Source organism: Salmo salar, chromosome 03, assembly GCF_965601325.2.
Source record: "Salmo salar chromosome 03, fSalSal1, whole genome shotgun sequence".
NCBI classification, from domain to species: Eukaryota; Metazoa; Chordata; class Actinopteri; order Salmoniformes; family Salmonidae; genus Salmo; species Salmo salar.
This window is the reverse complement of record NC_138293.1, coordinates 8971234-8994021: the sequence shown is the minus strand read 5'-3', so window position 1 is coordinate 8994021 and position 22788 is coordinate 8971234. Positions and strand designations below refer to the sequence as shown.

Sequence of the window (22788 nt, the reverse complement as noted above, 5' to 3'; positions counted from 1 at the left end):
TTTCACTGAATGCTGATTTTAGAAATATTAGCAAGCACCTTCAACACTTGTAATGTCCACGTTTTTCTCATTGAAAAATGTACTGTATTTAAAAATATATATAATTTGTCGTGTTAACACAGCATGATGATGAGGCTTGTCTAGTGTACACAGAATTCACTCATTCTGTTGAAAGATTCCAAGAAGCGTTGTTGAAATTGACCCCTTTTTTGTACAACAGCGAAATAATTTTTAAGTCTGAATCACATAACCCTTACCCTTCTGAAGAACTGTGTGAACTGCCTTGACTCAAATCCTGGTACAGCATTTTTGCATACATGTGACCTATTTTGTAGTTGAACTTATAAATATACTTGCTGTACAATCTGAAAGTGTTTTATATACAGTGGGGCAAAAAAGTATTTAGTCAGCCACCAATTGTGCAAGTTCTCCCACTTAAAAAGATGAGAGAGGCCTGTAATTTTCATCATAGGTACACGTCAACTATGACAGACAAAATGAGAAGAAAAAAAATCCATAAAATCACATTGTAGGATTTTTTAAATGAATTTATTTGCAAATTATGGTGGAAAATAAGTATTTGGACGATAACAAAAGTTTATCTCAATGTTATATACCCTTTGTTGGCAATGACACTGGTCAAATGTTTTCTGTAAGTCTTCACAAGGTTTTCACACACTGTTGCTGGTATTTTGGCCCATTCTTCCATGCAGATCTCCTCTAGAGCAGTGATTGTTTTGGGGCTGTCGCTGGGCAACACGGACTTTCAACTCCCTCCAAAGATTTTCTATGGGGTTGAGATCTGGAGACTGGCTAGGTCACTCCAGGACCTTGAAATGCTTCTTACGAAGCCACTCCTTCGTTGCCCGGGCGGTGTGTTTGGGTTCATTGTCATGCTGAAAGACCCAGCCACGTTTCATCTTCAATGCCCTTGCTGATGGAAGGAGGTTTTCACTCAATTTCACGATACATGGCCCCATTCATTCTTTCCTTTACACGGATCAGTCGTCCAGGTCCCTTTGCAGAAAAACAGCCCCAAAGCATGATGTTTCCACCCCCATGCTTCACAGTAGGTATGGTGTTCTTTGGATGCAACTCAGCATTCTTTGTCCTCCAAACACGACGAGTTGAGTTTATACCAAAAAGTTATATTTTGGTTTCATCTGACCATATGACATTCTCCCAATCCTCTTCTGGATCATCCAAATGCTCTCTAGCAAACTTCAGATGGGCCTGGACATGTACTGGCTTAAGCAGGCGGACACGTCTGGCACTGCAGGATTTGAGTCCCTGGCAGCGTAGTGTGTTACTGATGGTAGGCTTTGTTACTTTGGTCCCAGCTCTCTGCAGGTCATTCACTAGGTCCCCCTATGTGGTTCTGGGATTTTTGCTCACCGTTCTTGTGATCATTTTGACCCCACGGGGTGAGATCTTGCGTGGAGCCCCAGATCGAGGGAGATTATCAGTGGTCTTGTATGTCTTCCATTTCCTAATAATTGCTCCCACAGTTGATTTCTTCAAACCAAGCTGCTTACCTATTGCAGATTGTCTTCCCAGCCTGGTGCAGGTCTACAATTTTGTTTCTGGCATCCTTTGACAGCTCTTTGGTATTGGCCATAGTGGAGTTTGGAGTGTGACTGTTTGAGGTTGTGGACAGGTGTCTTTTATACTGATAACAAGTTCAAACAGGTGCCATTAATACAGGTAACGAGTGGCGGACAGAGGAGCCTCTTAAAGAAGAAGTTACAGGTCTGTGAGAGACACAAATCTTGCTTGTTTGTAGGTGACCAAATACTTATTTTCCACCATAATTTGCAAATAAATTCATAAAAAATCCTACAATGTGATTTTCTGGATTTTTTTTCTTGTTTTGTCTGTCATAGTTGACGTGTACCTATGATGAAAATTACAGGCCTCTCTCATCTTTTTAAGTGGGAGAACTTGCACAATTGGTGGCTGACTAAATACTTTTTTGCCCCACTGTATATAGATAGATATATATACATTCGGAAAGTTTTTCAGACCCCTGGACTTTTCCCACATTTTGTTACATTACAGCCTTATTCTAAAATGTATTAAATCGTTTTCCCCCCTCAATCTACACACAGTACCCCATAATGAAAAGGTAACTTTTTTTATTTTTATGTTTGCACATTTATAAAAATAAACTATCACATTTACATAAGTATTCAGACTCTTTACTCAGTACTGTGATGCACCTTTGGCAGCGATTACAGAGTCTTCTTGGCATACCTGTATTTGTGGAGTTTCTCCCATTCCTCTCTGCAGATCCTCTCAAGCTCTGTCAGGTTGGATAGGGAGCGTTGCTGCACAGTTATTTTTAGGTCTCTCCAGAGATGTTCAAGTCCGGGCTCTGGCTGGGCCACTCAAGGACATTCAGAGACTTGTACCAAAGCCATTCTTTGTGTTGTCTTGGCTGTGTGCTTAGGGTCGTTGTCCTGTTGGAAGGTGAACCTTCACCCAGTCTGAGGTCCTGAGTGCTCTGGAGCAGGTTTTCATTAAGGATCTCTCTGTTCATCTTTCCCTCTATCCTGACTGGTCTCCCTGCCACTGAAAAACATCCCCACAGCATGATGTTTCCACCACCATGCTTCATCATAAGGATGGTGCCAGGTTTCCTCCCACATGGTTTCATCAGACCAGAGAATCTTGTTTCTCATGGTCTTGACTCTTGAGAGTCCTTTAAGTGCCTTTTGGCAAACTTCAAGTGGGCTGTCGTGTGCCTTTTACTGAGGAGTGGTTTCCATCTGGCCACTCTACCCTAAAGGCCTGATTTGGTGTACTGCAGAGATGGTTGTCTTTCTGGAAGGTGCTCCCATCTCCACAGAGGAGCGCTGTCAGAGTGACCATTAGGTTCTTGGTCACCTCCCTGACCAAAGGCCCTTCTCCCCCGTTTGCTCAGTTTGGCTAGTCGGCCAGCTCTAGGAAGAGGTGGTTCCAAACTTCCATTTTAAGAATGATGGTCACTATGTTCTTCGGGACCTTCAATGCTGCAGAAATGTTTTGGTACCATTCCCCAGATTTGTGCCTCGACACAATCCTGGCTCGGAGCTCTAAGGACAATTCCTTTGACCTTATGGCTTGGTTTTTGCTCTGATATGCACTCTCAACTGTGGGACCTTATATAGACTGGTGTTCCTTTCCAAATCATGTCCAATCAATTGAATTTACCACAGGTGGACTCCGTTGTAGAAACATCAAGGATGATCAATGGAAACAGGATGCACCTGAGCTCAATTTCGAGTCTCATAGCAAAGGGTCTGAATATTTACATAAGCAGTGGGGATTTTAGCATGTAAATCTTGGTGGGCCCCCCAAAAAATATGTTGATTCATGCCAGCAAACCCACTACACAACACTAAATAATACATGAATTGCACTATAAAAGTGACAAACGTTGCCCACACAATGTTGGGGCCTACATAAAGCTGTCCCAACAGCAGTACCAACACCTTACCACACCTGGCTATCAGCGGAGCCTTGTCTGACAGCGAAACAGTTCATTCAGCCTCATTTACTGAATGCCAGCTGACTTGCTTAAAAAAGTGTTTTTTACTGACAATTGAGATGTACAAACTATGGCATAAGGGGACAACGAGCGGATAAGAGGCAATCCATAATTTTGATTAAGACATGAGCGAGCTAGGACGGACATAGTCAATAACTATTTGTTCAGCAATTTTGAAATGTACAGCGACAATTCAGAACATGGGCCGTTCTTACAGTATTCTCCCTGTACACCAAGTCAGAACTGTAGGATAAATTAAAGAGGGGGTATAAGCAGACAATGAAAGCTCTTACAATATTCGATGATTACATTTCTCTTAAACAGGCTATAGGCTACATGTGCACCACCAAGTCAGAACTGTAGGTGAAATTAAGAGGGGAAACGGGACCAAATTATTAGGGTGAGGCACATGGGCCACTAACAGCTTACTACACAACATACACTTAGTATTACTTTCTTAGCTACAGTATACATATCTCCCTGGCATATTACATCATTTATACAGCAGCATACAATACATTTTTGGACTCACCTTGTGCTGTGCTCACTTGAACAGGAAGGTGGCGCGGCGGTCTTTCGTGGGCAAATTTCATCAAAGTCGGCATTTTCTGGATTTATGGTGCTTTCAAGACAACTGGGAACTCGGAAAAAACAAGGTAGAATCATGACGATGTCAGTGATCTTCAGGTATTCCAGTTATGAGTTTCCAGTTGTTTTGAGCGTTGCAGAAGTCATGCTGGATTGACACCATGGCCAATGTTGAATGTTTATCCTTTTAAGCTTGGAAAAGAGACCCTTAACCCAGACTTGGGACCACACATCCACTCCACTGAAGAGAAGGCTAGTGCAATGCTTGCAGTTAGCCACTGATTCCTTCCAAACCTCTGTTGAATTTGTGATTTCCAACTTGTTGTGTAATGTTTATGTCCAATGAGCACCAAATACATTTTATCTATAATTTCTCTTCATATGACAAGGATTAAAAAGGATTTGCCAGAAGATAGTCGACTTGATTCATGATGATGACTGCTAGCTAAGGTTTTGAAAGTATGATTTAAAGTTCTTTAAATGTTCCTTATTGACTGACCTTCATGTCTTTAAAGTAATGATGGACTCTTGTTTCTCAGCTTATTTGAGCTGTCCTTGACATAATTTGGACTTGGTCTTTTACCAAATAGGGCTATCTTCTTTATACTCCCCTCCACCCCACCTTGTCACAACACAACTGATTGGCTCAAATGCATTAAGAAAGATTACACAAATTCACTTTTAACAAGGCACACCTGTTAATTGAAATGCATTCCAGGTGACTACCTCATGAATCTGGTTGAGAGAATGCCAAGCGTGTGCAAAGCTGTCATCAAGGCAAAAGGTGGCTACTTTGAAGCATCTCAAATATATTCTGCTTTTTTTTAAACTTTTTTGGTTACTACATGATTCCATGTGTTATTTCATTGTTTTGATGTCTTCACCAATGTAGAAAATAGTACAAATAAAGAAAAACCCTTGAATGAGTAGGTCTCCAAACTGTTGAATGGTACTGTATACTGAACAAAAATAAATGCAATAATTTCTAATATTTTACTGAGTTACAGTTCATGAGTAAATCAGTCAATTGAAATAAATTAATTAGGCCCTAATCTATGGATTTCACATATGCATCTGTTGGTCACAGATACCTTAAGAAATGGGGCTCAAGATCTCGTCACGGTATTTCTGTGCATTAAAATGGCCATTGATAAAATGCAATTGTGTTCGTTGTCCGTAGCTTATGCCTGCCCATACCATAACCCCAACGCCACCATGGGGCACTCTGTTCACAATGTTGACATCAGCAAACGGCTAACACAGCATGAGGTCATACACGTGGTCTGCGTTTGTGAGGTCAGTAGGACGTACTGCCAAATTCTCTAAAACAATGGAGGCAGCTTATGGTAGAGAAATTAACATTCAATTCTCTGGTGGACATTCCTGCAGTCAGCATGCCAATTGCACGCTCCCTCAAAACTTGAGACATCTGTGAGTGGTCTTTTATTGTCCCCAGCACAAGGTGCACCTGTGCAATAATCATGCTGTTTAATCAGCTTCTTAATATGCCACACCTGTCAAGTGGATGGATTATCTTGGCAAAGGAGAAATGCTCACTAACAAGGATGTAAACAAAACATGATTCAGAAATACGTTTTTTGTGCGTATGTTACATTTCTGGGATCTTTTATTTCAGCCCATGAAACATGAGACACTTTACATGTTGCATTTATATCTATGTTCAGTATATTATGGAAATGTTTTGAAATGACAATGCACATTTTTTTTATCCAGATTTCTTAAAAAAAATAAAAAATGGATCCTGTGTAGCACCTTCACTTGAATTTCTATTTAATCCCTTGAAATGACTGGATGAAATGAATTTCATGTTTCCTGAAATGTATAAAAACAACACAGAATAACTTACTATGAGCACTTCAGTTGGACTTAATTATTTTATTGAAGATGGCAAAGACAAATTAAGATTGAGCAAATTAGTAGATTTCTTTACAAAAGTCACAATTTGTAAGCAGTACATTTTGTGAACAGTTTTGTACACATAATACCATATTTTCCTAAAACCAAGCTGAACAAAAAAAAATATGTTTTGCCATGTGGTCATCATGGAGGGCATCTATCATGGGAGCCAGTGCCCATGTGCAACCAGTAGTCCTGGTTCTTGAAGAGGACGAGGTTGTAGAAGTTTTCGCCACCCTTGTGAAACCCGTGTTCTGCGTCTCCCCAGGAAACGGGACTGTCCATGAAGCCGTGTACAGTCAGTGACAGCCAGGATGTGAATTTGGGTTCGTCAAAGTACCGCCTGGGTTTAAGAGAAGACCACATAGTAAATTAGTATATATTTAAGACTTGATTTTTTTTTTTATATAACTTATTTCATGAGTGAATTTCCAAACAATGAACAAAATGAAAAAGGTGAGCAATTTTTTGGGGCAACACAGTTGACAAGCTCAATTCGGAGTCCTCAGCTTTTATCGAGTCGCATGTCACTGTAGACCGCGCGGCTCTGCAGGCTCTCTAACAGCTGTATATGATGACCTGGGTCTTTGGTAAATGCCTTCACTAAACCAGATAATTAAGATGGTAGAACTAAGTGTCATAGGAGTCAACTTTATAAAGATCGCAGGTTCTTTGGTGTTCAGAAGGACCGATACAGTCATATGTTGCAGAAGGTGAACTTACCGCAGTTCCTGCAGCAGAGAGTAGATGTCTTCGGGCAGCAGCAGGCCGGACACTGTGCAATGCAGGGCTTGGCTCACCAGTGTTTGGGGCTCTGGACAGATGCATGTCGAAAGGAAGCTGGCTGCTGTATTGTCACTAAACAACGAACAACATATTCACTAGCTTTCTGCATGAGTGTATGCGTGTTATGAGAGAGAGATTATCCACAAGGGAGACGTTAATAATACCATGACAGATTTCCCTCTCTCTTAGTACCCAGTGCCACGTACAGTGCCTTCAGAAAGTATTCATACCCCTTGACTTGTTCCACATTTTGTTGTGTTACAGCCTGATATTAAAAAAAAATAAAAAAAATTCTCACACAATACCCCATAACAGCTGGTGCGCCATGTCTAATATTAAAGAAGTCTAGAGTTACTGCTCGCCTGAGGTACAGTACCTTATGATAAGCTGTAGACCACACTATCTACCAAGAGAGTTCTTATTCGTAGCCGTCTATTTGGCACTAAGACCACTCTCAATCAACTCTATAAGGCCATAAACAAAGAAGAAAATGCTCACCCAGAAGCGGCACTCCTAGTGGCCGGGGACTTTAATGCAGGAAAACTTAAATCAGTTACCACATTTTTACCAGCATGTCACATGTGCAACCAGAGGAGAAAAAAAACAAAACTCTTGACCACCTTTACTCTGCACACAGAGATGCATACAAAGCTCTCCCCCGCCCTCCATTTTGGCAAATCTGACCATAATTCTATCCTCCTGATTCCTGCTAAACTAAAGCAGGAAGTACCAGTGACTCGCTCAATACGGAAGTGGTCAGATGGTGTGGATGCTATGCTACAGGACTGTTTTGCTAGCACAGACTGGAATATGTTCCAGGATTCATCCAATGGCATTGAGGAGTATACCACCTCAGTCATCGGCTTCATCAATAAGTGTATCGATGACGTCGTCCCCACAGTGACCGTACGTACATATCCCAACCAGAAGCCATGGATTACAGGCAACATCCGCATCGAGCTAAAGGCTAGAACTGCCGCTTTCAAGGAGCGGGACACTAATCCGGAAGCCTATAAGAAATCCCGCTATGCCCTCCAACGAACCATCAAACAAGCAAAGCGTCAATATAGGACTAAGATTGAATCCTACTACACTGGCTCTGACACTCGTCGGATGTGGCAGGGCTTGAAAACTATTACGGACTACGAAGGGAAACCCAGACACGAGCTGCCCAGTGACACGAGCCTACCAGACAAGCTAAATGCCTTTTATGCTCGCTTCGAGGCAAGCAACACTGAAGTATGCATGAGAGCACCAGCTGTTCTGGATGACAGTGTGATAACGCTCTCGGTTGCCGTTGTGAGCAAGACCTTTAAACAGGTCAACATTCACAAAGCCGCAGGGCCAGACGGATTACCAGGACGTGTACTCAAAGCAGGCAAGTGTCCTCACTGACATTTTCAACCTCTCCCTGACTGAGTCTGTAATACCTACATGTTTCAAGCTGACCACCATAGTCCCTGTGCCCAAGGAAGCAAAAGTAACCGGCCTAAAAGACTACCACCCCGTAGCACTCACGTCGATAGCCATGAAGTGCTTTGAAAGGCTGGTCACTGCTCACATTAACAGCATCCTCTCAAATACCCTTGACCCACTCCAATTCACATACAGATCCACAGATTACGCAATCTCAATTCTACCTCACACTGGGATAGGGATATTCAATGTTTGCTTTGTTTTTTTATATCCATCTACCAATAGGTGCCCTTATTTGCGAGGCATTGTAAAACCTCCCTGGTCTTTGTGGTTGAATCTGTATTTGAAATTGAGTGTCCATTTGAGGGACCTTACAGATAATTGTATGTGTGGGGTACAGCGATTAAGGTAGTCATTCAAAAATCATGTTAAACACTTATTGCACACAGTGAGTGCATGCCACCTATTATTTAATCAATTTTAAATTCAGGCTGTAACAACAAAATGTGGACAAGTCAAAGGGTGTGAGAATACTTTCTGAAAGCACTGTATTTATATCCATTAGAACTATATGGTTGTGCACGTACCAACTGACACCAGCGCTCACTGCTCCAAGCCACTCCAGGAAGCTGTGGGGGTCACAAGACCGCTGGTCCCCGCGCAGGTCCAAAGCGTGCAGGGATGGACATGGCAGATCCTTCAGGGTGTGGCTACTGACCACTGGTCTGTGCTCTTTCCACTGGTAACGGGACAGGAGACTCTGCAGCGCTCTATCCCCATTCGCCCCTTGAAGTCGACAGACGCAATTTTAGAAATGCTTTGAAAGAAAACATTGGTCAGCTTACAGAAGTTCAGGGTCGTATGTATATGAGCATACTGTAGCCAACAAAAAACGAGAGTTTCTTATTGGACAAGTTCAGGGTCGTATTCATAAGAGCATACTGTAGCCAACAAAAAACGAGAGTTTCTTATTGAACAAGTTCAGGTGGTCCCCTCTCTATTTCAGTCTGTTTTCTTCCATTTAGTCTAGTGAAAACAACCCAGGACTTGGACAGACTAGACATTCCATGCCTCAGACTCAACAGTACAAACAAACATAAAAAGGTTCTCCTACCTGAATTGTGCCGTCCCAGCAGGAAGTCGCTTTTCAGAGGCACCCTTTCTTTAAGGCAGGAGAGAACTCGCTGGTAGCGTTTCCCTTCCGGATCCATGGATTTATCCGTCAGGTCAATGGTCACGACTGCAGAACATCATCATCATTGTTATTAAATTCAACCAGGTTAGATTTCATTTCGAACAGCACAACAACAACAAAAATTGCGGCTAAGAAACCAGGTGAGGTGTGGAGCAATGAAATATCAAAACATAATATTAAAAGATACATGATCCTTTCTCACCATATCTCATGGGCTGTCTGTGATTGTACTGTGACGGCTTTCCCTCCAGACCCAGCTGTTCATACGTGTCCTTATCCACAGAGAGGATCAGCTGACCTTGGATTCAGACAGAGCAGAGGTTTATTTACTGACCAGTCAATGTAACACGGGGCCTCCTTTCTTGTAGTACATTGTGCTAGTATTGGAAGTCAAAATACAACCAGTTTTGATGGTAGTGGAGTTAGTTTAATAGAACTAGCATTGATTCCAGGCTGTATCACAACCGGCCGTGATTGGGAGTCCCATAGGGCGGCGCACAATTGGCCCAGCGTCATCTGGGGTTGGCCGGTGTAGGCCGACATTGTAAATAAGAATTTGTTCTTAACTGACTTGCCTAGTTAAAGGTTAAATAAAATAAATAATCTCCACTGACCAATGTGGCAGCCTGGCAGGGGAGCTCTAGGGTGTATTCATTAGTGTACACTGTAGCAAAATGTTTGCAACAAAAAATGAGCGTTTCTTATTGAACTAATGTAGGTTAGTCCCTCCCCGTTTTCAGCCACTTTGCTTCCTAGTGAATACACGCCTGGCAAATGAGCTTTTCCATTGATTCTATTAAGAAGGAAAGAAATTCCACAAATTAACTTTTAAGAAGACACACCTGTTACTTGAAATGCATTCCAGGTGACTACCTCATGAAGCTGGTTGAGAGAATGCCAAGAGTGTGCAAAGCTGACATCAAGTCAAAGGGTGGCTATTTGAAGAATCTTAAATATATTTTGATTTGTTTAACACTTTTTTGGTTACTACATGATTCCATATGTATTATGTAATAGTTTGTCTTAACTATTATTCTACAATGTAGAAAACAGTAAAAATAAATTAAAACCCTTGAATGAGTAGGTGTTCTAAAACTTTTGACCGGTAGTGTACTTTATAGCCTGTTTTGGACCATGGCTACTACTCTACACACAGGCTTAAAGTTGCCAGTGGTCTTTTATTAAGACTACAGCGATAGGACTACAGTGCGAGTCATGTCCTGTAATAATATGATAATAGGTAGAACTCAGTGGTAAGGGGGAACACAGTGGTAAGGGAACTCACTGCTAGGGAGAAGTGCAATGGTGTTATCCTGGTCAATGCTTGTCTTGTAGGAAAGAGCATAGAGAGCGCCTGGGAAAACAAATTGGCATACTTTAAACTAGCATGAAAATAACACTTTATGTAAGGTAGTTGTTAAAGATGGATGAGATGGTGGAGAGGTTGGAACTTACGTTAGAGGATTCAGATGAGGAATCAAATATGGAAGACATTTACCCAATTTAATAGTGCATGCAATAGTGTTCTCCTTCTATGCACTTACCATTCCACACAACATTCTTCAAGAAGTCTTTATCCAAAAACTCATAGACTGGTAAATTCTTCACCAGAAAATACTTGCTGAAATTGTTTATGACAGTGGCCAGCCGGGAAGAAAGGGCACCACATTCCGGTATTACAACCGACACCTGAGAGGATTCATTAATTACCTACTGTTTTTAGTTCACATCACATGCATCTATAGTGTCACACATTATATTGGTAATTTGCTTAATCCACAGACTGGCTAGTTAGCAAACAGTTAGCTACCACAGAACCATAAAATTGCTTACCTTGTGGTTAAAATAATGTTTTGACACGTGAGTGTCGTGTCTAGACTTTTCATGCTCAAAGTTCGATTTCTCGCAAACAAGTAAACTTCTTGGACACTTGGCTAGCTCCGGGTACATTTTATTAGACTTGTATCAACAAATATAAACCAAAGACATTTAGCTTTGCACACACTTATGAACCAAACATATGAAATAAATTATGTTCCTCTCTGAACGTGTAAACTACTTCCGGCTAGAGAGCCAGGGTGCTTGCTTGTCACGTGTTTAAAGTAGCCAATCGTGACCATAGCAAAAATCCAAACCATAGTTCAGAAACCTGTACAGTCTTTGTCCAAACCATCAAATATGCCTTGGGCGCGTTCAGAAGGACGCAACGTTTTGGAACGTTCAGATAGAAATGTGCTATGTAGAACAAACATACCTCTCTTTTAAAAAAATTTATTTCACCTTTATTTACAGGTGGGTGCTGCTATGGTGACCAGTGAGCGGAGATAAGGGGGAACTTTACCTAGCAGGGTCTTGTAGATGACCTGGAGCCAGTGGGTTTGGCGACGAGTATGAAGCGAGGGCCATCCAACGAGAGCGTACAGGTCACAGTGGTGGGTAGTATATGGGGCTTCGGTGACAAAACGGATGGCACTGTGATAGACTGCATCCAGTTTATTAAGTAGGGTATTGGAGGGTATTTTGTAAATGACATCGCCGAAGTCGAGGATCGGCAGGATGGTCAGTTTTACGAGGGTATGTTTGGCAGCATGAGTGAAGGATGCTTTGTTGCGAAATAGGAAGCCAATTCTAGATTTAACTTTGGATTGGAGATGTTTGATGTGAGTCTGGAAGGAGAGTTTACAGTCTAACCAGACACCTAGGTATTTGTAGTTGTCCACATATTCTGAATCAGAACCGTCCAGAACCGCACCTGCTGGACGGGCGAGCAGGTGCAGGCAGCGATCGGTTGAAGAGCATGCATTTAGTTTTACTTGTATTTAAGAGCAGTTGGAGGACACGGAAGGAGAGTTGTATGGCATTGAAGCTCATCTGGAGGGTTGTTAACACAGTGTCCAAATGTAACCGATGTGAAATGGCTAGTTAGTTAGCGGTGGTGCACGCTAATAGCGTTTCAATCGGTGACGTCACTCGCTCTGAGACTTGAAGTAGGGTTGCCCCTTGCGTCGCAAGAGCCGCGGCTTTTGTGGCGCGATGGGTAACGATGCTTCGTGGGGTGTCAGTTGTTGATGTGTGCAAGGGTCCCTGGTTCGAGCCCGGGTTGGGGCGATGAGAGGGACGGAACCTACACTGTTACACAAAGAAGGGCCAGAAGTATACAGCATGGTGTCGTCTGCGTAGAGGTGGATCAGAGACTCACCAGCAGCAAGAGTGACATCATTGATGTATACAGAGAAAAGAGTTGGCCCAAGAATTGAACCCTGTGGCACCCCCATAGAGACTACCAGAGGTCCGGACAACAGGCCATCCGATTTGACACATTGAACTCTATCAGAGAAGTAGTTGGTGAACCAGGCGAGGCAATCATTTGAGAAACGAAGGCTATTGAGTCTGCCGATGAGGATGTGGTGATTGACAAAGTCGAAAGCCTTGGCCAGGTCAATGAATACGGCAGCACAGTATTGTTTCTTATCGATGGCGGTTACGATATCGTTTAGGACCTTGAGCGTGGCTGAGGTGCACCCATGACCAGCTCTGAAACCAGATTGCATAGCGGAGAAGGTGCGGTGGGATTCGAAATGGTCGGTAATCTGTTTGTTGACTTGGCTTTCGAAGACCTTATAAAGGCAGGGTAGGATAGATATAGGTCTGTAGCAGTTTGGGTGAAGAGTGTCCCCCCCTTTGAAGAGGGGGATGACAGCAGCTGCTTTCCAATCTTTGGGAATCTCAGACGACACGAAAGAGAGGTTGAACAGGCTAGTAATAGGGGTTGCAACAATTTCTGCAGATCATTTTAGAAAGAAAGGGTCCAGATTGTCTAGCCCGGCTGATTTGTAGGGGTCCAGATTTTGCCGCTCTTTCAGAACATCAGCTGACTGGATTTGGGAGAAGGAGAAATGGGGAAGGCTTGGGCGAGTAGCTGTGGGGGGTGCAGTGCTGTTGACCGGAGTAGGAGTAGCCAGATGGAAAGCATGGCCAGCCGTAGAAAAATGCTTATTGAAATTCTCAATTATAGTGGATTTATCGGTGGCGACAGAGTTTCCTATCCTCAGTGCAGTGGGCAGCTGGGAGGAGGTGTTCTTATTCTCCATGGACTTTACAGTGTCCCAGAACTTTTTTGAGTTTGTGTTACAGGAAGCTAATTTCTGCGTGGAAAAGCTAGCCTTGGCTTTTCTAACTGCCTGTGTATATTGGTTTCTAACTTCCCTGAAAAGTTGCATATCACAGGGGCTGTTCGATGCTAATGCAGAACGCCACAGGATGTTTTTGTGTTGGTTAAGGGCAGTCAGGTCTGGAGAGAACCAAGGGCTATATCTGTTCCTGGTTCTAACTTTCTTGAATGGGGCATGCTTATTTAAGATGGTGAGGAAGGCATTTAAAAAAAATAACCAGGCATCCTCTACTGACGGGATGAGGTCAATATCTTTCCAGGATACCCAGGCCAGGTCGATGAGAAAGGCTTGCTTGCTGAAGTGTTTCAGGGAGCGTTTGACAGTGATGAGTGGAGGTCGTTTGACCGCGGACCCATTACGGATGCAGGCAATGAGGCAGTGATCGCTGAGATCTTGGTTGAAAACAGCAGAGGTGTATTTAGAGGGCAAGTTGGTTAGGATGATATCTATGAGGGTGCCCGTGTTTACGGCTTTGGGGTGGTACCTGGTAGGTTCATTGATAATTTGTGTGAGATTGAGGGCATCAAGCTTGGATTGTAGGATGGCTGGGGTGTTAAGCATGTCCCAGTTTAGGTCACCTAGCAGCACGAGCTCTGAAGATAGATGGGGGGCAATCAGTTCACATATGGTGTCCAGAGCACAGCTGGGGGCAGAGGGTGGTCTATAGCAGGCGGCAGCAGTGAGAGACTTGTTTTTAGAGAGATGTTTTTTTTAAAGTAGAAGTTCAAATTGTTTGGGTACAGACCTGGATAGTAGGACAGAACTCTGCAGGCTATCTCTGCAGTAGATTGCAACACCGCCCCCTTTGGCCGTTCTATCTGGTCTGAAAATGTTGTAGTTAGGGATGAAGAGTTTTCAGAGTTTTTGGTGGACTTCCTAAGCCAGGATTCAGACACGGCTAGGACATCCGGGTTGGCAGAGTGTGCTAAAGCAGTGAATAAAACAAACTTAGGGAGGAGGCTTCTAATGTTAACATGCATGAAACCAAGGCTATTATGATTACAGAAGTCATCAAAAGATAGCGCCTGGGGAATAGGAGTGGAGCTAGGCACTGTAGGGCCTGGATTCACCTCTACATCTCTCTTGCATGTAGTATAAGGAATCACATGATCTCTATTGACAGCATTTCTATCTGCTACGTTCGAGAATGTTTGGCAACCAAACGTGGCCCTGGCCTGCCAACAGAAATGTGCATTTGATGAGATGTCCCATACGTAAGATCTGTAGTGGTCAAGGAATTACATTTCATGAGAGCAACATTTATTCTGAAACATCAGTTTCAAGTTTTATTAGTCGTATGTACCGGATACACTGTCCAACCAAATGCTAGCTTGCAGGTTCCTTCTCGACAATGCATCAACAATAAGAAATAATAAAAGATAACAATATGAACGTAAAGTAAATGGCTCAGTAGAATACACAATTTATAGTCTAATAATTACACATTTTGGGGAAGGGGGGATTGGGGGGCAAGTGTTTAAATTGTGCAGTATTTAGCAATAGTAAATACGAGTCTTGTAGCAGCAGTTGTGATGTGTGTGAGTGCATGTGTTCTAAGGTGCAGAGACTCTGCAGTTGAAGTTACACATTTGTTTAAAAGCTTCTTTAAAAAAAAAACGTTATTAAACTAGGCAAGTCAGTTAATAACATATTCTTATGTACAATGACGGCCTACCCCGGCCAAACCCGGACGATGCTTGGTCAATTGTGCGCTGTCCTATGAAACTCCAAATCACGGCCACATGTGATACAGCCTGGAATCGAACCAGGGACTGTAGTGACGCCTCTTGCGCTGAGATGCAGTGCCTTAGACCGCTGCGCCACTCGGGAGCCCTAAAATGTGATGCGATGGTAATAAAAAAAATACACATAAAAAAAAATACCAATCAATGTATCCACATGAATAAAATATGAAGGAGCTTCAATTACATTGAGCAAAAAAATCTAAACACATGTTGTGTTGGCCCCATGTTTCATGAGCTGAAATAAAAGATCCCAGAAATGTTCCATACGCACAAAAGGCTTATTTCTCTCAAATGTTGTGCAGAAATTTGTTTACATCCCTATTAGTGAGCATTTCTCATTTGCCAAGATAATCCATCCACCAAAGATATTGTCCCTGACATCTTTGGAGAGCTCTTTGGTCTTGGCCATGGTGGAGAGTTTGGAATCTGATTGATTGATTGCTTCTGTGGACAGGTGTCTTTTATACAGGTAACAAACTGAGATTAGGAGCACTCCCTTTAAGAGTGTGCTCCTAATCTCAGCTCGTTACCTGTATAAAAGACACCTGGGAGCCAGAAATCTTTCTGATTGAGAGGGGGTCAAATACTTATTTCCCTCATTAAAATGCAAAAAAATAAAAATTTCCCTCATTTTATAATATTTTTGACATGCGTTTTTCTGGATATTTTTGTTGTTATTCTGTCTCTCACTGTTCAAATAAACCTAACATTAAAATTATAGAGTGACAATTTCTTTGTCAGTGGGCAAACGTACAAAATCAGCAGGGGATCAAATACTTTTTTCTCTCACTGTATCTGTATTCCCAGTCATGTGAAATCCATAGATTTGGACCTGATGAATTTATTTCAATTGACTGATTTCCTCATATGTTCTGTTTATATTTTTGCTCAGCATAGTTGAAATGACCAACGAGCAGCAGAAAATCTTACAGATTGCACCTTTAGGGAAGACCCTCGTGAGTTCTACATGATATAAGCTTTAATTTCCACCGCCTGGTATATCTGCTGAAAGATCATAATGTATGAAATGGAAATTAGTACTGCATGCGGGTGAAGCCACGACTAGTCATTTATAGCAGACATTTCCGGATACACAAGATGTACTTGTAAATCCCAGGAGGTTGGTGGCACCTTAATTGGGGATGGGCATGTGGTAATGGCTGGAGTGGTATTAGTGGAAAGGTATCAATGCCATTCCATTCGTGCCGTCCTCCCCTCAGCAGCCCCCACTGCTTGTGATGGATAGGGAAAATGTATCTGGTAGGAGAGGTTCACATTCATTGTGCCTTACCTGAATATCTCAGAGCACTCTCCCATTTATTTGTAGTAATTTCTGTGAGAACAAAACAATAACACACTGACGAATACGGCAAGGGTTGAGCGCTTTACGGCAGTTCTTGTCAGAGTCTATCAGTTCCATATTTATAAATTTGTCACGTTAAAATGTATTATTAAAAGGGACAATCAGCAAGTGACCTACTGTTGCCATTGATTCTTGAAGAATATTTATAAATGCCCAATGTGTTTAGTTCAACCGTCTTACCGCATCATGTTCTGAAGCTATACAGTGTCTGTTTACAAACTTTCATTTCATGAATGGTCAGTCCTTGCCTCCATAGCCCCGTCTATGAATTTGAGAGTGGTTCGATTTCTCAAGTCCCATCCCTCAGCTGTGACACATTGGTGTTTGAAACGTAGATTACCCCTTTAAGCTTTAGTTATTTTATTAGATACAAAGCTAATAATACATTTTATATTCATTGATATCCGCTTAATTTTTCAGCCACTTGGCCAGATTTGCGCTCATGTTTATCACCTGTTCAGTCGTGAATTAGTTTCTCTAATCTGAGCTTCAACAGCGGGTTGGAAAAATATTTTCTGCACAAGTTAAACATCTGCATAGTACATAGACAAACGGTGTCTTCTGTGATTGTCAAGGCTTGACTCAACAAGCAGAGCACGAATTTATAAGAATCTGTGGCTTAGACACCAGAACTAGTGAAATTTAAACATTGAGAGTAAATCATGTGAAATTATTAAATAGTATTATAAAAACATCCAACCAAACTCTAAAAACCACATACTTCATATATTACTGTTTAATTGAGATGCTGCCATCATTGCAACAAAAGGGTATTACATATCACTACAAGCTGTTACAAATACATATAAATGATAACATGAGTTAAGAGTTTTAAAAAGAGGTCATACATTTCAATACATCAGAGAAATGTTGTCTGGTGGAAGTGCTTTCTGGGAGTAAAGCCTTTCCTCAGTGCTGTTACCATAGCAAAACATGACTAACTGTCCAAAATGTGGTCCAAGACATCCTATGATAACAACAATCAACAACACCACCACTACAAACTCAGAGGTCCCTGTGCACTCCAGTTTCCTCCACAATGGTCCTCTGAGCAGTGTACATTTGGCCAATGGACACCTGCAATAGAAAGAGAACAATCAGTGTCTACATGAGAATGCACAGGTGTTTTCTTTCTTTTTATAGCCTGTAGTTGGTTGTATGGACTGGAGTAGATGGATTTGTGTAAGGCCTGCACTCAAATTAGATTTAACTTTTTTTTTTATGCTATTTAATTTAGAGGCAACAAAAGCATCCGTTGGGCCATCGTCAGGTAGAGAAATGTTTTTGTACTCACTGAACCCTTGCGTTTGAGACAATTTCTTCTGAATATTGATAAGCTACTATTTCACAATCCACAAGGCATTGCCTAACTGAATATTTGAATAGGCTATTCTACTAACAATTAACATCCATAATATGCACATGTAAATCAACACTACTGAAGAGTCACTCACCTGTCTCCTGATGACTGCAAGGTTCTCTCTGGCCTGGTTGAGCAGCATATCCAGAGTTTTTGGGTTGTCAACATGGAGATTCTCCCTGAAGCTATCCTTTACCCTGCGCAGGGCATATGTTCTGAAAGAAGGTAGGAGCAAAAAGTAAATACATCTTAAATCTGCAGGAGAAATGTTACTTACATTGCAATTCAACAAACAATTCAGACGGTAATAAAGAAAAGCCTACTGTATGCTCGCCTTGCAGCCTTTTTTTTGTGCAGTATAAAATCATGCGACTCATACCTACATTTGATTATAGCCTTGAGAGGGCTCATGCGGACGCTGTTGTTCCGATCTTGACTTATGCAAGTGGAAAGACAGGCAAAACTGCGACCACTAGTAGTTTATCGAGGTTAGTTTAATTGCTTGGTCCACATAGCTAGATCCTGTCAGGGCAACCACTAGATAGTTAACTGTCATATCATTGGTGTCAGATCTTTGCAAACCCCAAAGTGTTTTGTTTGAATACGTTCACTACTTTCGCTAGAGTGAGCTAGCTAGCAACGTTACACCTCATTAAAACAACTAGTTAGCTAGCTACCTGTAACGTTACAGCACAATACCATTTTTTAAAAGTATATATATTATATAAAAAGGTGGTACTAGAAATTCACACTAAGAAGTTGTGCTTTCCACAACTTCTAGCAATGGAAATGTTAACGACTGGCTAACGACGTTGTGAAAGACATTTCGAACTTACTGTAAGCTAGCTATATCAACATTAGATTGAACACATATAACTGCGACCAGTGAACTACATTAAATCCCTTACCTGTAATTGTAAGAGGGGAATTTCTTGCTCTCTTTTATAAGCATCCTGTACAAGGAGATCACCTGCGTTCTGCTGCATGCCGCCATGTTGGTTAATGTAAGCACTATGATTGCGTTCCCTTGACTCCTCGCCTCCTTCTCAAAACCCATTGGATAATAAAGTCAGATGTCCTGCCCCTCTGACCTTCTCCTCCAATCGGTTTTGAGAAGTACCCGACAGGACGTTTCTCAAAAGAGAAAGGAATGAATTAGTTTGTCTGCCACCAATTAAAAATCACAAATGGTTTAAAATGACTAATATAAATCGCAAAATGTATCGTATCAGTTTCACTTAAGGTGAAGAGGCGTGACAACTATGCCACGTAAAATTCGAGATAGTTGGGAACAGATTTTTTTTATGTCCCAATACCATGGCATCGGGTTTATGAACTGATATACAAAACAACCATTGATGCATCAATTCATTATTTTCAATTTATGCTATTAAATAACATTCTCACTACAAAAAGAATGCTCAGTATATGAGGTCTTCAACAGTCAGACCAGTGGAGTCTCTGGAGAATACAGAAACAGAATCAATAGAGCATCTCTTTTAGTACTGTCCATCAGTGGCTTGTTTTTGGAGTCTGGTCCAGGAATGGCTGTTATGCCATAATGTCAGGGTGCTGTTGGACCTGCAAACTGTATTGCTGGGGGATTTGATGGACCACAGTCAGTCAATAGGAAAAATCATTGTGCTCTTGGGTAAAATGTTGCAGATGGGTAGGTTCAAGTCCCTAGTGTGACACCATGGGATAATGGAGGGATGAATTGGGAGAGGTTCAAGTCCCTAGTGAGGCACCATGGGAGAATGGAGGGATGAATTGGGAGAGGTTCAAGTCCCTAGTGAGACACCATGGGAGAATGGAGGGATGAATTGGGAGAGGTTCAAGTCCCTAGTGAGACACCATGGGAGAATGGAGGGATGAATTGGGAGGTTCAAGTCCCTAGTGAGACACCATGGGAGAATGGAGAGATGAATTGGGAGGACAGATTTAGAGTTAGACAAACTTAGATTTTTGGGGGATGGACATATACAGGATGCTACCCTAAACAACACAACCTTCACTATGTCACCAGGACATATACAGGATGCTACCCTAAACAACATAACCTTCACTCCAAATCGAAACTCCAAACCTACAACCTGATTTTGGATGGAATTACTTGGAAGGCTTCCTAAATTCAAGGATTAGTATTCCCAAACTATACATCAAATGCTCTGGCAAACAAGCAGAGACCTGAAAACCCCATCCAACCTGGAGCTGAGTGAGTAATGCTTAGTCTGAACAAATTATTTTTAACTTTCAAAAGCCAAGAAGAAAAATACATTACAATTATATATTTTACTTAATAAGGACTGAATGCTCAGGTTACCAAGCTTTGCTAGGACAAAAAGTTACAACTTCAATTAGCAACGATGTGTGAAGTGAGAGGTGTCGAAGCCTTTGAGCCCAACAAATGGCAGGCTACCCCATCCAGATCCAGAAGCCTTGAAACCCCCTCCTGCTGTTCAAAGACCATCCACTGGCATTTTCCACAAGAAATCTGCCTCCAGAAATAAAAGCTTCTCCCAAGTTGGTGTGACACCTACTCCCATTGCCTGCTGCACTGCTGCTTGGATTCCACCTGGCGATCTGTTCACTGTCTGCCCTGGACAGCCCCTGGTTCGACCGTGATCTTGCAGAGTTACTCCACCTCAAGAATTACATTTGAGGAAAGGTTCGGCACACTTACACTCAGGCTCTCGTTCAGGAAAATGAGAAATAAGTGCACTCAGGCTATCCGTAAGGCCAAAGTTAGTTACTTTGTGGAGCAGTTCTCTCTCTGTGGGTCTAACCCCAAGAAGTTCTAGAAAACGGTTAAAGACCTGGAGAATAAACCCTCCTCCTCACAGCTGCCAATGTCCCTTAAAGTTGATGATGTGGTTGTTACTGACAAGAAGCACATGGCTGAGCTCTTTAATCACCACTTCATTAAGTCAGGATTCCTATGTGACTCAGCCATGCCTCCTTGCCCGTCCAACATTTCCTCATCTCCCACCCCTTCTAATGCGACTATCCCCGATGCTTCTCCCTCTTTTTCCCCTGCCCCGCGACAAAGTTTCTCCCTGCAGGCAGTCACTGAGTCTGAGGTGCTAGAGGAGCTCCTGAAACATGACCCCAAAAAACCATCTGGGTCAGATGGTTTAGACTCAAGCCTACCTCCAACCTTTTTAATCTGTCTCTTCTTTCTGGGGAGGTTCCCATTGCTTGGAAGGCAGCCACGGTTTGTCCATTATTTAAAAGGGGAGATCAAGCTGATCCTAACTGTTATAGGCCTATTTCTATTTTGCCCTGTTTATCAAAAGTGTTGGAAAACTTGTCAATAATCAACTGACTGGTTTTCTTGATGTCTATAGTATTATCTCTGGTATGCAATCTGGTTTCCGCTCAGGTTATGGATGAGTCACTGCAACCTTAAAGGTCCTCAATAATGTCACCATTGCCCTTGATTCTAAGCAATATTGTGCTGCTATTTTTATTGACTTGGCCAAAGCTTTTGATACGGTAGACCATTCCATTCTGGTGGGCCGGCTAAGGAGTATTGGTGTCTCTGAGGGGTCTTTGGCCTGGTTTGCTAACTACCTTTCTCCAAGATGGCAGTGTATAAAGTCAGAAAATCTGCTGTCTCAGCCACTACTTGTCACCAATGGAGTACCCCAAGGCTCAATCCTAGGCCCCACGTTCTTCTCAATTTACATCAACAATAAAGCTCTCTCATCCATTTATATGCGGATGATACAGTCTTATACTCAGCTGGCCCCTCCCCGGATTTTCTGTTAAATGCTCTACAACAAAGCTTTCTTAGTGTTCAACAAGCTTTCTCTACCCTTAACCTTGTTCTGAACACCTCCAAAGCAAAGGTAATGTGGTTTTGTAAGAAGAATGCCACAGGTGGGATTACTACCTCTGAGGGTTTAGAGCTTGAGGTAGTCACCTCATACAAGTACTTGGGAGTATGGCTAGACAGTACACTGTCCTTCTCTCAGCACATATCAAAGCTGCAGGCTAAAGTTAATTTCCTCTATCGTAATTGCTCCTCTTTCACCCCAGCTGCCAAACTAACCCTAATTCAGATGACCATCCTACCCATGCTAGATTATGGAGACATCATTTATAGATCAGCAGGTAAGGGTGCTCTTGAGTGACTAGATGTTCTTTACCATTCGGCCATCAGATTTGCCACCAATGCTCCTTATAGGACACATCACTGCACTCTATACTCCTCTGTAAACTGGTCATCTTTGTATACCCGTCGCAAGACCCACTGGTTGATGCTTATTTATAAAACCATCTTAGGCCTCACTCCCCCCTATCTGAGATATCTACTGCAGCCCTCATCCTCCACATACAACACCTGTTCTGCCAGTCACATTCTGTTAAAGGTCCCCAAAGCAAACACATCCCTGGGTCGCTTGTCTTTTCAGTTCGCTGCAGCTAGCGACTGGAACGAGCTGCAACAAACACTCAAACTGGACAGTTTTATCTCAATCTCTTCATTCAAAGACTCAATCATGGACACTCTTACTGACAGTTGTGGCTGCTTTGCGTGATGTATTAATGTTTCTACCTTCTTGCCCTTTGTGCTGTTGTCTGTGCCCAATAATGTTTGTACCATGTTTTGTGCTGCTACCATGTTGTGTTTCTACCATGTTGTTGTCATATTGTGTTGTTGCCATGCTATGTTGTTGTCTCTGGTCTCTCTTTATGTAGTGTTGTGTTGTCTCTC

General features: G+C 42.2%; 2 protein-coding genes across 2 annotated transcripts; both read right to left on the bottom strand.

Annotated features, from left to right (window-relative positions):
* Positions 1 to 6000: 6000 nt before the first annotated feature.
* Positions 6001 to 11454, bottom strand: rpp40 (ribonuclease P/MRP 40 subunit). Its single transcript, NM_001140959.1, is given in 8 exon segments — positions 6001 to 6377; positions 6758 to 6892; positions 8824 to 9022; positions 9351 to 9476; positions 9634 to 9729; positions 10717 to 10785; positions 10976 to 11120; positions 11265 to 11454. Coding segments are annotated over 8 exon segments (1086 nt in total). The 5' UTR covers positions 11382 to 11454; the 3' UTR covers positions 6001 to 6178.
* A 5975-nt stretch (positions 11455 to 17429) lies between these two features.
* lyrm4a (LYR motif containing 4 a) lies at positions 17430 to 19111 on the bottom strand. Its single transcript, XM_014188368.1, has 3 exons — positions 18980 to 19111; positions 18166 to 18286; positions 17430 to 17788 (listed from the first exon to the last, which is right to left on the bottom strand). Exons 1-3 carry the CDS (start codon positions 19063 to 19065, stop codon positions 17717 to 17719), a joined length of 279 nt encoding a protein of 92 aa, XP_014043843.1. The 5' UTR covers positions 19066 to 19111; the 3' UTR covers positions 17430 to 17716.
* Between the last annotated feature and the right edge of the window lie 3677 nt (positions 19112 to 22788).

Excerpts from the sequence above, each read along its gene's own strand:
- lyrm4a (XM_014188368.1), bottom strand. The coding sequence starts at position 19,065 with ATGGCGGCATGCAGCAGAACGCAGGTGATCTCCTTGTACAGGATGCTT. Across the intron at positions 18,287-18,979 it reads TTCCCCTCTTACAATTACAG|AACATATGCCCTGCGCAGGG; the intron begins GTAAGGGATTTA and ends ACCTTCTTTCAG. Across the intron at positions 17,789-18,165 it reads TTGCAGTCATCAGGAGACAG|GTGTCCATTGGCCAAATGTA; the intron begins GTGAGTGACTCT and ends TTTCTATTGCAG.